At 33.1% G+C, this 16,936-nt stretch overlaps 1 protein-coding gene across 1 annotated transcript in view; it reads right to left on the reverse strand.

Annotated features, from left to right (window-relative positions):
• Upf2 (UPF2 regulator of nonsense mediated mRNA decay) overlaps positions 1 to 16,936 on the reverse strand; it is a 114,615-nt gene that overhangs the window by 37,994 nt on the left and 59,685 nt on the right. Inside the window, exons 12-13 of the mRNA XM_067271727.1 lie at positions 14,511 to 14,723; positions 8,672 to 8,803 (exon numbers count right to left, since the gene is read on the reverse strand). Coding sequence (XP_067127828.1) covers positions 8,672 to 8,803; positions 14,511 to 14,723 — 345 coding nt within the window. The remainder of the gene's footprint in view (positions 1 to 8,671; positions 8,804 to 14,510; positions 14,724 to 16,936) is intronic.

The raw sequence follows: 16,936 nt of genomic DNA on the forward strand, positions 1-16,936 counted from the left end.
TAAATTCCTAACGCGCCAGCATTGTTCACTTGATTCTAGAACTATGGTATATATATAGTTACGTTCCGATGTTGCTTTGTTACGCAGCGGCGAAGTTATTGGTTTGATAGCGCGACAAAAGTATAACCCATTCGTCTCATTGGCTCAAGCAGCTCAGTGCACTGGACATGTCAATTCATGTTTATACTTGTTTCGTGTCACTCGTAAGTTTTTACGCATAAATAAATTGTTTAAGTTAATAATTGTCCATTTTTTATTTAAAATGCCACGGGGAAAACACTTAAACGAAACTGAAATTGATATAATTAAAAAATTACATTCTGAAAATTATTCTAAGGTCAAAATTGCAAAAATCATCAACAGAAGTCATCGTGTTGTGCGAAATTTTTTAAAAGATCCCGAAAACTATGGTAAGAAAAAAAGGACAGGTCGACCGAGAGCAACTACACCACGAGAAAGATCAATTTTAAGAGTTGCGTCCAATTCTACGCTTACCGCAAGACAAATCGCAGCGGAGGCTGGTGTTGATACGAATTTAAGGAATGTTCAACGTATTATACGTGAGTGTGAACATTTAAAACGTAAGAAATTAACAAAAAAACCGCCGTTGTCTAATAAACATAAAGTAGTTAGATTACAATTTGCAAAAGATCATGTTCGATGGAAAAAAAGTGGCGAAAAGTTATTTTTTCTGATGAAAAGAAGTTCAATTTAGATGGACCTGATGGTTTTAATTACTATTTTCACTATTTAAGAAAAGATAATTTTATATTGAGCCGTCGACAAGCCGGAGGTGGTAGTGTAATGATATGGTCTGGTATTGGATACTCAGGTAAAATGGATATTAAGTTCTGTTCTGGAAAAATAAATAGTAAACGATATATAGAAGTAATAAACGAGCAAATTAACTCTCATGCAATGCGAATTGCTGGTCCTAATTTCATTTTTCAACAAGATAATGCCAGTATCCATCGTGCAAAGGTAGTTAGAGACTACTTTACTGAAAAAAATATTCAAGTTCTTGAATGGCCAGCGTATTCTCCTGACTTGAACATAATTGAGAATTGTTGGGGAAATTTATCACGAGCTGTCTATCGTGGATCAAGACAATTTACTTCTGTTGAAGAGTTAAAGAAGGTGATAGTTGACGAGTGGCAAAATATAAATCAAGACATAATTAAAAAGCTATATGACAGTTTACCGGACCGAATGATTGAGGTGATAAGTAAAAGTGGTGGATCTACTAAATATTAATCTATATGAATGATTATTGTTTGTTATATTTTTCTCGAATTTTTATTTAAATTTCATTACCTGGGTTATACTTTTGTCGCACTGCAAAACTCAATATCATTTGTATTTGGTTAATTATGCATTTAATAAATAATGTATTGGTAGTATAATAAACTTACTAACACCCAAATTTTGTGTATTAGTAATATATTAATATAACTATAATTCTTTATCAGATATGAAAAAATTAGGGGGGTGGGTTATACTTTTGTCGTGGAGTGTATGTCCTCCATTTACAATTACTCTGTAGGTGAAAAACGGAAAAATTTGTTTAGTGTTGTTTGTTTTGAGCGCTTAACTGTCTCGACTTTCTTTTTCAATGATCATGAACGCCTTGAAAACATCGTCTTCGCAATTGTCAATTGTTGACAAGTGTTGTCTAAGGATTCTTAACGCCTCTAGCGTGAGAAAATGCAAAATTGGATTCTGGCGAGACGATGTAGATTGTATATTTTCTTTTTGTTTATCTGTTATTATTTTATACATAAAAATACATAAAATGTTAATGCAATTTTATTAATATGTACATATATATAAAATAATATACAGGTAGGCCTCCTACAACGTGGTACCTTTACAATGCGTTTTAGCTCCAATGCAGTTGGAAAAATGCGGAAATTTTCTTACAACGCGGTTTAGGGTATTTAGAAACAAATTATCTTTCACATAACAGAAAAATCACAACGGATCACATGACATGCTCTGCAGTTCGGTGTACAGAGAGCTAAATGTCCTTGAGAACAGCTGTTTGTCGATGTTGGTGTGTTATTCCCATGGAAGTTTCAGGGAAAGATCAGTTTTTAAACAGATGTGCATCATTTACCGTAAACACTCAAATATATCACCAAATTTTCAATCATTTATACTCTTTCAATAGGTGGGGACCGCAAAAATGGTCCAAAATAAGTATAAACTTCTATTGGGTGTATATTTTTAACAACATAGTGAAGGGAAGTTACTTTTGCAATTTTTACTGTCCACAAAACTAATTGAAAAAAAATTTAGCCATAACAATGCAGAATGAAAAGAAAAGACCATCGTTAAAAAGGAAATTTATCAAACAAACTCTTCAAACAAAGATAGAAATTTTGGATCAAATTAAAAATCAAGAGCGGATAGCTGATATTGGTAGGCATTTTAATTTAAATGAGTCAACTATTCGGTCGATTAAGCAATCAGAAGAAAAGATTAGGAATTCGGTCGCATCCGGATCATCTATTCTTGCGAAAAATGTTGCTCGTCCGAGTGCACCTATAATGTAAAAAATGGAACAAGCACTAATATTATGGGTAGAAGATATGAACAAGAAATGGTTGCCTTTAAATAAAAGTGCACTTAAACACAAAGCCTTAAAAATATTTGATTATTTAAAACAAATGGGACAGTCGTCAGCTGATGAAACCCTGATGAGTGTTAAATTTGTGGCTAGCAATGGCTGGTTTGAAAAATTCAAAAAACGCCATTCATTGCACAACATACACATACAAGGGGAAAAAGCCTCTGCGGATGAGGATGCAGAAAAAAAAATATCCAGCAGAACTAGCAGATATTATTCAAACAAAGGGTTATTTGGCTGACCAAGTGTTTAATGCTGATGAAACAGGATCATCATGGAAAAAAATGCCGAACAGGACCTATATCTCAAAAAATGAAAAAAAAAACATTCCTGGCTTTAAAGTTTCCAAAGATCGCATAACTCTACTTCTATATTGTAACGCATCTGGTGATTTTATTACCAAGCCAATGCTCATTCATCAAGCACTAAATCCACGCTCGATGAAACAGTGCAACAAAAACGACCTTCCCGTGTATTGGAGAGCCAACAAAAAGGCATGGATGACTGGCCATTTATTTAAGGATTGATTCCATAATTGTTTTGTTCCAGATGTAGAAAATTATTTAAAAAAGAAGAACTTAGCATTCAAAGTCCTACTAATCTTAGATAATGCGCCCTCGCATCCAATTGATTTAAATCATCCCAATGTTGAGATTGCATTTTTACCACACAACACCACTTTGCTATTGCAACCCTTGGATCAAGGAATCATAGCGACTTTTAAATCATACTATATCTGTAAATCATTTGAATTAATTTTGGAGAAAACAGATTCTACAGATATTACAGTCAGTGAAGTTTGGAAACAATTTTCAATTTTAAATTGTGTAGAAATTATCGGCTTGTCCCTAAAAGAAATGTGCCAATTGACTCTAAATGCTTCCTGGAAAGCTTTATTATCGAAAATGGTCAGTCAGGAAAATGTTGTTGAGCCAATTCAGCATGAATATAATAACATAGTAAGCCTTGCACATGCAATAGGAGGCGATGGATTCACTAAAATAACTGTTAATGATATTCTAGAATTAGTTATGGAAAATGAAATAAACGAAGCAGATTTGGTGACAGTTATATCCGAAACATTACCGACTGAAGATAATTCTGAAGATTTTTTCAATGAAGAAACCAAAAACTTCACTCTGAAAGGTGACTATAGAAAAATGTTTGGACATGGCGAAACAGATGGAATCTTACTTTTTAGAGAACGATCCTCTGCCGGAGAGAGCGGAAATATTTAAAAGAAATCTTCAAAATTGCTTATCTGCCTATCAAGAAATTTATAAAGATTTGCAAAGCAAGAGCAAACAATCTCTAATCACAGATTTTTTAAAACCTAAACCTACCGAAAGTGCAGTGGAACTTGATAATGAAACAAGCTCAGATCTTGAAGTAAGGCCAGTCAAACATTCTCGTACACCCATAATAAGTGACGATGAGGACTGAATTTGTGAGTATAACATTATGTTACTTTTTGATTTTCACTTGAAATCATAATCTTTTTAGTTTTTATATGATGTTGAATTTTATTTAAGCTTTTTATGAAATGTTTTTATGTACATAAATTTAAAAAATGATGAAAATGTTTACACCATAAAAGGCAGTTTTTCTCTTTTCAGAACCAAATCCCAGTTTTTGTATTAAGTTGGTGTCTCCTATAACACGATTTCCCACAACGTGGTATTTTCAAGGAACGTATCTACCGCGTTGTAGGAGGCCTATATATATATATATATATATAATATAATATATTATTATATTATTAAATATATTAAATAAATAAATCGACTCCCCCTCCTGAAAAAAAAATGAGTTCACACCACACGTGCGGAGTGAATTCATTTTTTCTACAGGAGGGGGTAACGATGTATCAGAGTGTGGGACAGCAAAAGTATGTCGACTTATCCAGTGGTGACAAGTTAAACGGTGTCAAGTAAACCAGAGTTTTTTAACTTTTTAACATTAACGCCTATGTAAGTCAGCTGGGACTACAGAAACTGACTACTTAATCAATGGTGTCGAGTTATCCAGGTGTCGACTTATGTTAACTCGACTGTACATTGTGAAGGATCATGAATCATCATCATCTTTTCTTCTAGCATGGAATGAATCACCCTGGAATGCAAATTCAATTTCCAGAAAAAAAAATTGAAATACAGCAATTTCTAATATTTAATTATAGCCTTTACATAGCCCAAGAATTTGGCATATCATTTGGCATGTTTATTATATAAAGGGCTATGGTTGTTGATGTTTATATGTAATATGTCTGAACAAAAGTTTGAAAAAATGTGACATAGGTGACACTAAGATGCTAGTGGAATGAGTGCTAAACACAGACTGATGTAGCATGTGCACAATCCAGGATTTCCCTCTCCTCGTCGCTTGTTATGTGAAACGTCACTTGTTAAGCAAGTCATTTTTTTACAATTTGCTTTGCTCTTTATGCAAATTACTCATTATGGGAGGTGCTCATTAAGCAAGTTTTCACTGTATTGTTTTCTGCAATTTAATTTTATAAAATAATTCTCAACTAACATGTTACAAAAAACAATGATAAACTATTTCATATCTATATATATAAAAACGAATGTATGTCCGTCTGTGTGTCTGTCTGTCCTTCATGCATTACCACACCATTTATCCGATTGCCATGAAACTTCGGAAAGTTGTTTAATACACTCCCACGAAGGTTTGTGGCATATGTGAAGACCACCATTTCCCCCTTTCAAAAATATATTTATATATGGATTAAGGCTTTTATGTCCAACAGATGGCGCTAACTTCTGACGACCTAAGTTTGCTTTTCTGTGAGGCATTATGCTTTTCTGTGAGAATAGACTGAAGCAGATCATTTTCTATCTATCTATATAAATAAAATATAACGTTCGTTTGTTCCTACCGATTCCTTTGAAATTTTGACACAACGTTGCATTCGAATATGCACGTGTTTTTATATAATATACATGTCGAAATTCCCCCCACTGGGGGGGGAGATGGACAGGATTATGGCTTACCGTGAAGAACTCTGCTTTTATTATACTATTTTAGACACGTTTTTGATTGCGTTTTAATAGGGTACGTCAAGAGAATGTACTGTACACTAAGAAGAGATTTTTTGAAATTCACCCCATAGGGGAAATGTTATACATTTATAATAGATACATTTTGAGCCACAACAACACGTGGCCAGGTCAGGTAGTTAAAAATACAATATATGTAATGATTTGATAATATTGAAATTTACCATTACAATTATGTAAACTACTAATACAACGTTGTACTGTATAATGTTCTACAAACTACTTTTTAAAGCATTACACAAATACAGTAGAGTGTCAATAAGTGGAACGTCGGTAAGTGGAATGGCCAGAAAGTGGAACGATTTTCAGTCGGACTGTGTCGTGCTGAATCGAATGTTTTTGATACTAAATTTACTTCTAAAGTATAATTTTCATGTTTTTTATATTCTTTAATATATTTATTTTGTTTGTACAAAATGAAGAAATAATTTTTAACGATACGATAGCCTCGATGATTATTATAAAAATTTTCGTTAGGCTTAAAATCGACGAAAATTCAACACGAAGCGACACGCAACGGAGAAAAATTCAACAGGAAGCGATACGCAACGGAGAAAAATTTGAACATCGGACAGGTTAATGTATTTTTTCATACAAAGTCGGAAACTGGAACAAATCATTAACTGGAAGGACCCCAGTCCCCAATTGGTTCCACTTATCGACGCTCTACTGTATATAATTTGCACTAATTGCATTTTTTCCATGATTTTTTAAATTAAATATTTGAAAAAAATATTTCCTTGGAAAATCTAAAGGAAAAAATGTAAGTATAAAAAAAGTTCAAGCATTTAGTAATTGCAGACATTGTAATTAGATCAACTGAAATGAGGGAAAACACTTATTTCTTTCCCTTTCAAATAATTAATTAAACTGATTTATAATAAATTAATGATTAAATGATAATGAAAAGATTAAGATTTTATTAGGCTGAAATTTGAAAAAATTGTAGACCTGTAAATTCCCACTGTTATCCGTCTGTTTATCTGTCCTTCCTTAATCTCAAGAACAGAGTTAGATAAATGCTGAGACCAGATATGGAAAGCTTAGGGGCATGAAACCCTGATTAACTGTGTATGAACCTCCGGTACAAACCATAAGTCATGTTATTTCAATTCAAAATTTCTCCCAAAAGGAGTTAGATACGCATGACTCTATTGCTAACAGGAAAAATATAATGTACAGGGGCAAGCTATTACTAACCCACCATTACTTAAGGGTGAGTGCTGCACTCACATCTTTTGTTATAAAATGCTTGTAACTCAGGCTTCTTGGAAGTTCTGTGGCCAAACTCTTGTATATCCCATTATTATGCCTTTGTGTCCTTTATCATAGCTTAAATTTATCTTTGTATACTAGTACATTTATCAATTAACAGAACTTATTATACTGGAAAATTATGGATGCAGATATTCAGTCTTACTGATCAGAAATAATATTTTTTATTTAGTTCACCTGTACACATACACTTTAAGCTTGTGTTTCGGACTTGTTTGTCCCTCCTCGGAAATATAGTTTAAGTAGAAAAGAATAATCCAGAATGTATACGTTTCGAATTATTTGGTTAATATGGATTACAAGTATATTTGAATCTTTAAAGAAGTTTGGAAATACAGAAACTAAAGTGCTATTTGAATGCCTGCTGAGGAGGGACAAACAAGTCCGAAACACATGTATGTATTTATTTAGTTCACCTGTATGTGTACAGGTGAACTAAATAAAAAATATTATTTCTGATCAGTAAGACTGAATATCTGCATCCATAATTTTCCAGTATAATAAGTCCTGTTAATTGATAAATTTACTAGTATACAAAGATAAATTTAAGTCTTGTATATCCCCTTCAACAAGACACTGGAATCGGATATATTAATCCTTGCTAATGCTTTCAGTGCCACCTTTGTTTCAGTCATGTTGGATAAGTTAGCACGGCACTCATCCACAAGTAATACTGTCTTTTTTATTATTCTCAAAATGGTATAATTCTAATTGCAAAGTGGTATTGTATATATGTACCATTATACAATGTGATGAAATGTTTCTGAAATGACTTGACAAGTCTAAGGAAGAAAATGTAGGCTCCTTTCTCATAGACAATGAGTGAGAATCCTCATATGAAAATCCTGGAAGTGTTGAGAAAGAGACCAGATCCTTCACAGGCAACATAAGTATCAAGAGAAAAGTGTGAATATTGCCCAAAAAAGAATAGGAACACAGTATCCAAGAGTGTAACAAATAGCCTACTGCACTGATCTGAAGATAATCACATAACAACAATCTGCAAACAATGACATCATTAAAATGTGTATTATTCATAACAAAACTTCCTGATCTGAAAAAATTTCTCAAGATAAATCATTAAGAATATGAAAATATGTAGGATGAGTGCAGCACTCACCCTCGAGTAAATGTTACAAATCCAACTGCGAGAACCACCGAGCTAATGAGGTGGAGAGCATACATTTTAAATTATTGATAAATAAATTTAAAATATGATTAAAAATTGCAGACTGGCATTGTGACAATTTCACAATAATTAATTGCTTGTCTTAAATAGAATTTTACAATTTACCTATTAAATTATTATAACTTACAAGTATATTGAAGGATGGATGACCATTTAAATATTTTAACTGGTCATACATCTTTCAATATACTTGTAATTTATAATAATTTAATAAGTGAACTGTAAAATTTAAATACTTTAATTTTTATAAATTATTCATACAAATTAAAGTATAAAAACATTAAATATTTTAATTGATATTATTTATTTATTTATATCTAACAGTGTTTTTAAACTAAGCAAATTTTTTAATCCATTGCTATTTTTAACAAAAATTAATAAATTATTGCATCTTAAAGATTAAAGTAATATATTTAATTTTTAAAAAATTATTTAAATTATAATCTCTCTATAGTTATAAAAATCAAATTAATTAACAGAATTTAATTCTTAAAATACCTGAAGAATTCTTCTATTTTGTCTTTCCATTGTTTGTAAATTTTTATGATCTCTAACCAAGTGCTTACATAATGATTTGTAATATTCTTTCAATAATGATTTTAATCCTTTTTGACGATCTGGAGGTAGTAACTGAAATATCATTTTAATGATTAATTTGATGAAGGAAATGATTGAATAAAATTTTAAATATATTCATTTTTAATCTTGAACATTTTAAAAAGAAAAAATTAATTTTCTGAGCTTTATACAACAACTGAATTGTTTCTATATTAATAATTTATATACTTGTATATAATATATAATAATATTAATATCAATTCTGCATTAAATCTGGTTTTTCAAATTAACAATAAAATAAAATATCTGATCTGAAAATTGCAGAATGTTATAACAATGCAGTGTGGTTATAGTTTATAACTAACAAGGAAGGTATTATACTTACAGCTATTTTGCATGCAGAGTAAAACAGTTCTTGATTAAATACTTTTCAAATTTAGTTATATGTATATATTTTTATAACTAATTTTTATAGTAAATACCAACCATTATCATCAAAAACTATTACTGCTTTGATAATGATAATAAATACCGTATTTTACGGACTATAAGATGTGCCTTAATTTTTACGCAATTTTTTTTAAAAAAATACCTATAAGACGCTATGGACTATAAGACGCACCTGAATTTTGGAGGCAATTTTTCAAAGAAAAACGTGCATCTTATAGTCCGTAAAATACGGTACCTCAAAAATCAGTTGACAAACTAAACAAAACTAAAATTTTATGCCAAACTTCCAACTACATGTAAATATCAAAATAATCATTTTAAAAAATTAAAGATGAAAACTAACAAATGAATATAATTGTGAGACTCAGCACTACGTAATTTATTTACATAACTAAATCATAACATAACCTTCTAACACTACCATTTTGTCAGATAACTGTCAACTTTCGCACCTGAGAGTTAATCGTTTGTTAAGTTCTCAGCAGCTAAGTGACGCTTTCTCATAACTTCCCAACCTATGGTCTCAAGTTCATTGGTTGAATATAACAAGAAACCAAAAATTTAGTCAGTCATTGCCCGTTCTCCCAATAGTGCAGTCTTCACCCAGGTTTATTATACACTTCACCCCGGCTCTTTCACCTTCTCATTTACCTTATTGGATTTTCCCAATCGCCTACAGAATTAGTGAGTGCCCCGTCCTTGGATTAACATCACTACCGAATCGACACTAAATGCCACCAAATAGGACTATCTCTTCTCCTCATCACCTAACTTTCCGACTCTGGTCAAAGAGGTTGCTCCAGCCTAAGAAAGACCCACTGCTATGTCAGGTATCTATCACCATGAGTTTTTATTGTAAACTCTCTCTATCAGCATTCACAATAGCATGTATATCTATGCATATCAACCTTATCAGTTAGATTCCCACAGTCCATGTATTTTCCTTTAAATTTTTCTCTAAATAAACAGTTGTCTTGTTAACCTAGTCTCTGCATGAGTCACTACCAGCAAGCTGTCTCTCACTCCATCCGTCCGATCGCCCATGCACATGGCTGCTCACGTGACCAAATCAACACGCCATCTTGGCTTCTGTGGTCATCGGGTCACACAATAATTTCTTTTAACATATTAAAGTAAAATACTAATATCATCCTAGAATTTATAGAATTGCTAAATAAGAATTGAATAAAAGCTCAAGTTTCATGTTTTAATTATAATAAACAAAATATAAATAATAATAATAATAATAATAATAATAATAACTCTCCCGTGGTCACCACCTGGTCGTGGTGGGAGAGCCCAGTAATTTTACTGATCCATAGGGCAATGCAGGCTGGAGCATAAGCTCCTGGTAGGGACACCCATGCCAGTAAGGTCTATGGGGAGAAATGAAGCTAAGAGTGACCACGCCCACATTCTGTGGAGATATTCATCATGGTAATAACTAGATCAAAGTGTGATACCGGCTCGGACGTCGCCCGGGTTAACAAGGTCCGCGTTCGTGGGTTAGGCAGAGGCTCACGTTCGAAAAATAGGTCACAGTCTCCCTTGGTTACCGGTGGCGAAAGCAGCACCGGCCCAAGCATGGCTACTGCAATGCCCTCAACAGATGTGAGGAACCAACCCAGCCTTGGTGTTTCTGTGGCAATGCATCCACAGACCACAAAGGCTGGAAAACCACGCCAACGGATGAAATGGACAGTAGAAATGAACGAGTTTATCATCCGTACTTATTACACCATCACAAAACTTGAAACAAACATGACAGCATACAGACAACAACTACACCATAGATTCACACAACAGTATCCTCATCTCACTGTCACCGAACAAAGGGTTGTTGATCAAAAAAGAACAATTATACACAACAACCTTATTCCACAAACAACACTTGAACTTATCAAACAACAGGTTGCTGATCAAATACATCAACAGACAGAAACATCTAACATTAATGAAGATCATGTAACCTGTCAGGATAATCCAGCAACAAGCATTGATAATAACACACATACAACAATTACCACTAATGATACTACAGACACTTCCTCATCCATCACTGATAACATAGACTTGGATTTAGTTAATACGCTCTCACTTATATTTCAGGAAACACTCACTAAATATACAGGTACAGATCCCACACAACGACCACGAATACCAAAAATCAACACGTCAAAGGAAGTAGGAAAAACACTAAATTATGTAAACACTCACTTACTACCACACTACATTCATTCAATTTCTACACTCGCAGACATTCATACATTAGTTTATGCTGGGGCAGTCACAGTAGTGACACACCATGGACTGAAAGTACAATCACAGACAAATACACAGAAAACACAATTCTATCACAAGCCTGCCTGGCAGAGAAGAATAGAAACACAAATAAATGACATTAGACAGCAATTAGGCAGGCTAACACAATACACTAAAAACAACATAACACCCAAATTAAGGAAACAGCTCAAAAACATTTTCAAGAAAATAAAAACACACACAAAACATGAACATCACAACACACACATTACAGAATACATTGATACACTAAAACAAAAACTTGCTGCCAAAGCACGTAGACTCAAACGATACAAAACATGTACACTACGAAAACAACAAAATAAATTATTTACAAACAATGAAAAACTCTTTTACAGACAAATTAATAACAAAGCAAACACTGATACACAGCACAGTGGCACACCAACAGAAGAAGAACTCACAACATATTGGTCTTCTCTTTGGTCCAGTGCTGTCACGCACAATGCTGAAGCAGGCTGGATTGAGGAGGAGAACAAAAACTTACACAACATACGAACTATGCCCTGTGTTGAAATAAGCATACATGATTTCCAATACACTGTTAACAGAACACACAACTGGAAGACACCTGGTGTAGACAACATTCACAATTTCTGGTACAAAAAGTTTACATCACTGCACCAGGAGCTAGCTAAACACCTAACACACATCATCATCAATCCACAAGACATGCCAAATTTTCTTACTCAGGGCATCACCTACATGAAACCTAAAAACAACAATACCACAGACCCCACACAATACAGACCAATTACATGTCTCCCAACACTCTACAAAGTATTGACATCCTGTATCGCAAACAAAATATACAAACATGTTGAAGAACACGACATTCTAACAGAACAACAAAAAGGTTGCCGTAGAAATCACAAGGGATGCAAAGAACAGTTACTCATAGATTCAGTCATTCTACGGCAAGCACACAAACAACACAGAAACATACACATGGCATATATAGACTACAGAAAAGCATTCGACAGTGTTCCACACAGTTGGCTGCTACATATTCTACACATGTACAAAATACATCCATCACTCATTACATTCTTCCAAAACACTATGCAGCACTGGAGAACAACACTACATCTCAGGGTTCATAACACTTCCATACAAACAAACCAAATCTTTATTAGGCGAGGAATTTTTCAAGGAGATTCCTTGAGTCCTCTCTGGTTCTGCCTAGCCTTGAATCCATTATCCAACATGTTAAACAACACACAATATGGCTACAATATCAGGCATGAAAAAACAACACAGTTTACACTGTCACATCTCATGTACATGGATGACATAAAACTTTATGCATCCACACAAAAACAACTTCATCAACTCCTACAAATCACACATTCATACACCAAGGACATACAAATGGAATTTGGCCTAGATAAATGCAAAACAGTTCACATAGAAAAAGGAATCCTGAAGAAAGAAGATTTTGCGCTTGGAAATGGAGACATAATTGAATCCATGGAAGAGGGCGAGTTCTACAAGTATTTAGGATTCCAACAGGCCAAACTAACAGAACATACACAAATAAAGCAAAGATTAATTAAAGAATACCAAAGTAGGTTAAATGCTATTCTCAGAACACAATTAAATGCAAAACACACAGTTAAAGCAATAAACACATATGTCATCCCAGTACTCACATATTCTTTTGGAGTTATACATTGGACTCACACTGATCTTGAGCAACTCCAAAGGAAAACAAGAACAACACTTACTAAGCATAAACAACATCATCCTAAATCTGCCACAGAAAGATTAACCCTTCCACGTAAAGATGGCGGACGTGGCCTGATTGACATAGTTAACCTTCACTACAAACAAATACAGTCACTGCGAGAGTTTTTCTACAAAAAACAAGAAACATCACAATTACATAAAGCAGTAACTCTAGCAGACTCGAATAACACACCATTAAACTTACACTCACATCATATGGACACAACACAACATATAAAAAGCATAGACACCATTAAGCAATCGTGGGCTCGAAAGGCACTCCATGGCAGGCATCCTTACGACCTGGCCCAGGATTTTGTTGACAAAACTGCGTCAAACAGCTGGTTAGCTCGGGGATGCCTCTTTGGGGAGACGGAAGGATTCATGATTGCCATACAGGATCAGGTCATAAATACTAAAAACTACAGAAAACACATACTCAAAGATGCAACACTCACAAATGACACATGCAGAAAATGTCACATCATGCCAGAAACTATACAACACATCACCTCTGGTTGCAAGCTCTTGGCACAGACAGATTATTTACACAGACATAATCAAGTAGCAAATATAATACACCAAGAGCTTGCAAAGAAACACAAATTAGTAGACATCCACGAACCATACTACAAATACATTCCACAGACAATATTGGAAAACGACACGCACAAAATGTACTACGACAGAGCCATAATCACAGATAAAACAATTTACCACAACAGACCAGACATCACACTCATTGACAAACACAATAAAATCACATACATTATAGACATATCCATTCCAAACACTCACAATATACAAAACGCATGCACTGAAAAAATTAGCAAGTACACAGAACTCGCCCAGGAAATAAGGCATCTGTGGAGGATGGATGGGGTGCTTATTGTACCTGTAGTTCTCTCCTCTACAGGTGTCATACCACACACACTACACAAAAGCCTGGGCACATTAGAATTGAATAGAAACACATACATCACTCTACAGAAGGCCACTATATTGAATACATGTCATATTGTAAGAAAATTCCTGAATACAGACACACACACTGATACACTTCTTTAATTTCTGTTTTGGTTACTATGCCTTGACTTTGGTCCGGCATAGTACTTAGCCACCGGTGTTAACCGAGTATATCTAACTTAACCCAACATAATAATAATAGACAAATTGTACAGCAATCATCATCATCTGTATGTTGGTATGTTATTTTTTTGTGTAATCTATTATTAAAATATATATGTATAAATTTCACCTTAGATCATCATTTACTTACATCACTTTTTGGAAGTTCTTTATTAAATTTCTCAGCCAATATTCTCATTTTACGTGGAATAAGATCAGCATAATCTTCACCACAATGCTTAATGAAACTTAATATAATATTAAGGTTGTTGTGTTCTTCTTTGTCACCAGATGTCAAAATTGTTAATAAATTCCCAAGTAATGGTAAACCTTCTTTTAGAGTAAATACTCCACATGTTATCAGCTAAAAAAAAGATTATAATTTTAATTTTCAGAATTAATAACTGAATCTTTTCAATTCACTGTTCTTTATAATATATTTAGTACAAATAAATTATTTATACTTGTATTAAATTTAATAATTAATAAATATGCAATAAAGTACAAAATGTTTTAGTAATTCTCTGATTAGCATTCAGAATACATTCTTAGCAAATGGAACACTAAATAAAACAGTACTCTAAAGAGTTGTTATAATATTACATGTATAAAGATGTAGTCTTGATTATTTTTAACCTTAACTATTGTATAATCTATATATACATTAAGAATACATTACATATATTACAAAGAATACATTAAGGCAACATTTATTTCCAATTTGTTAAGTTAATTGCATATGAATTATATTTGTGTTTCATACATCATTTTGAAGCTTATTTAATGTAGATGAACCCTATTATATTTATCTTACTTTTTAATTTAATTAAAAATAATTATAAGCAAAAATTTGCACAAAAAATATCACTCTTTCCACAGTGGCACTGCTTCCTGCCACTCCTACTATTGAACTTACCCCTTCCAATAGTGATGCACAATGGCACTGATGGCATGATTATCATCGATTGATCATGTTTACGATTGTTTAAAAATAGTGATGATCAATGGTTTTTAACAATCCAAGAGATTTCGAAAAATCCAAATCTTGTGGAATCTGTGAAATGTAAAGTTTTTTACATTTACTATGCTATTTGAAGTGTATATACAGTACAGGCTTCCTTGCATTGTTTATTTATTATAATTGGTGGACAACTGGACTGGACATAGAATGATGCCTGTGCTATCAAGGATAAAAAAAGTACACACTGTTTTTTTTAAATATAATATTCAGAAATCAGTCACATTAGTTACTTTATTCTTTAAAGTCAATAATTTTAACCAGATTCAACTAGCATGGTTTTAAAAATGTAATTTACTTTTAATGAAAACTCTTAAATAGGCTATATAAAATAATCTATTAAAAGCTCTTCATTTTATGAAGAGCTTTTAATAGCAGTGGCAAGCACTTCAGTTGCAGTGGCAAGCACTTCACTTTCACTTAGCACGCCACTTACTTCTTGAAGGAAAAAAGTCATTCCCACAATACCCATGATGAATTCAAGTTCAACATTAGAAGTATGGAAATTTTTTCAAACAAACTCTACAGAAAACAAGGCACAGTGCACACTTTGTGGCAAATTTTTAAAGTTCTCTGGAAATATGACAAATTACTGCCAGCATCTACAAAATGTTCACAAGAAAGTTTTAAAAAGCCACACGAAAGCATCAGGTCCACCCAGGAAATGACTACGTGCACATGTGGAATCCATGTTCACAAAGGTAACACCCACGTAAATAATTTAATTCAAAACATGTATTAATCATTTAAAAATATTTATCAGTATAAAGCTTTTCAGATATGTATCAGATTACTTTTTTTAAGATGTTAGTGCTATTAATATTTCCCTGGACTCAAGACCAAGCAGCAGGTCATGCCTATCAAATGAATCTCTTTCTTTATCATTGTCATCTACTACAATTTCTGCATCTTCTACATTGTTAAGTGTCACGGGATCAAATTCACAGGAAGCTGAAAATCAACAACGAACCATGCTGGACTACATTAATTTGGTTCTAGATTTTAGATGTAAGTAATTAAATGCTTGCCTAATGCATCTATAGATCAAACACTAAACATATTCATAATAATAAGTAATATAACTGTACTAATAGTGGGCAGTTTTTAATTCTTGACTTAATTTTTACAGCAGTGTGATATAGTAATCCACTTTTTAATGTTTATTTCCATTGAAGTCATGCACATGCCTAAAATATTGGGCTTAGATTTGAATCTAAGCAACATGCTTAAGCAGTGTTCACTATACTGTATAATGTCCATTACTAGTGCAGTTACTTGACAAGTAGATTAAGAAATTATTAATAAATTTAAAATTGTAGATGGAAGAAGTGAGGAAATAACTGCAGCAATTGTGTGTTGGATTTTAAAATATGGCAGACTTTTTGATATCGATCAGGAGATAGATTTCAGAATTTTTTTGAAAGTAGTTTGCCCAAGGTATCATCTCCCACACCGGATAACGATCAAAAGAAAGATTGACCATCTGTTTGATGCAGCAGCTTTGACTATTAAGAAGGAACTGTCAACAGTAAATGTGATGGCTTTAACCACAGATGCAT

The sequence above is a fragment of the Centruroides vittatus genome, unplaced genomic scaffold (assembly GCF_030686945.1).
Source record: "Centruroides vittatus isolate TY-2023 unplaced genomic scaffold, ASM3068694v2 contig_400, whole genome shotgun sequence".
Lineage (NCBI taxonomy): Eukaryota > Metazoa > Arthropoda > Arachnida > Scorpiones > Buthidae > Centruroides > Centruroides vittatus.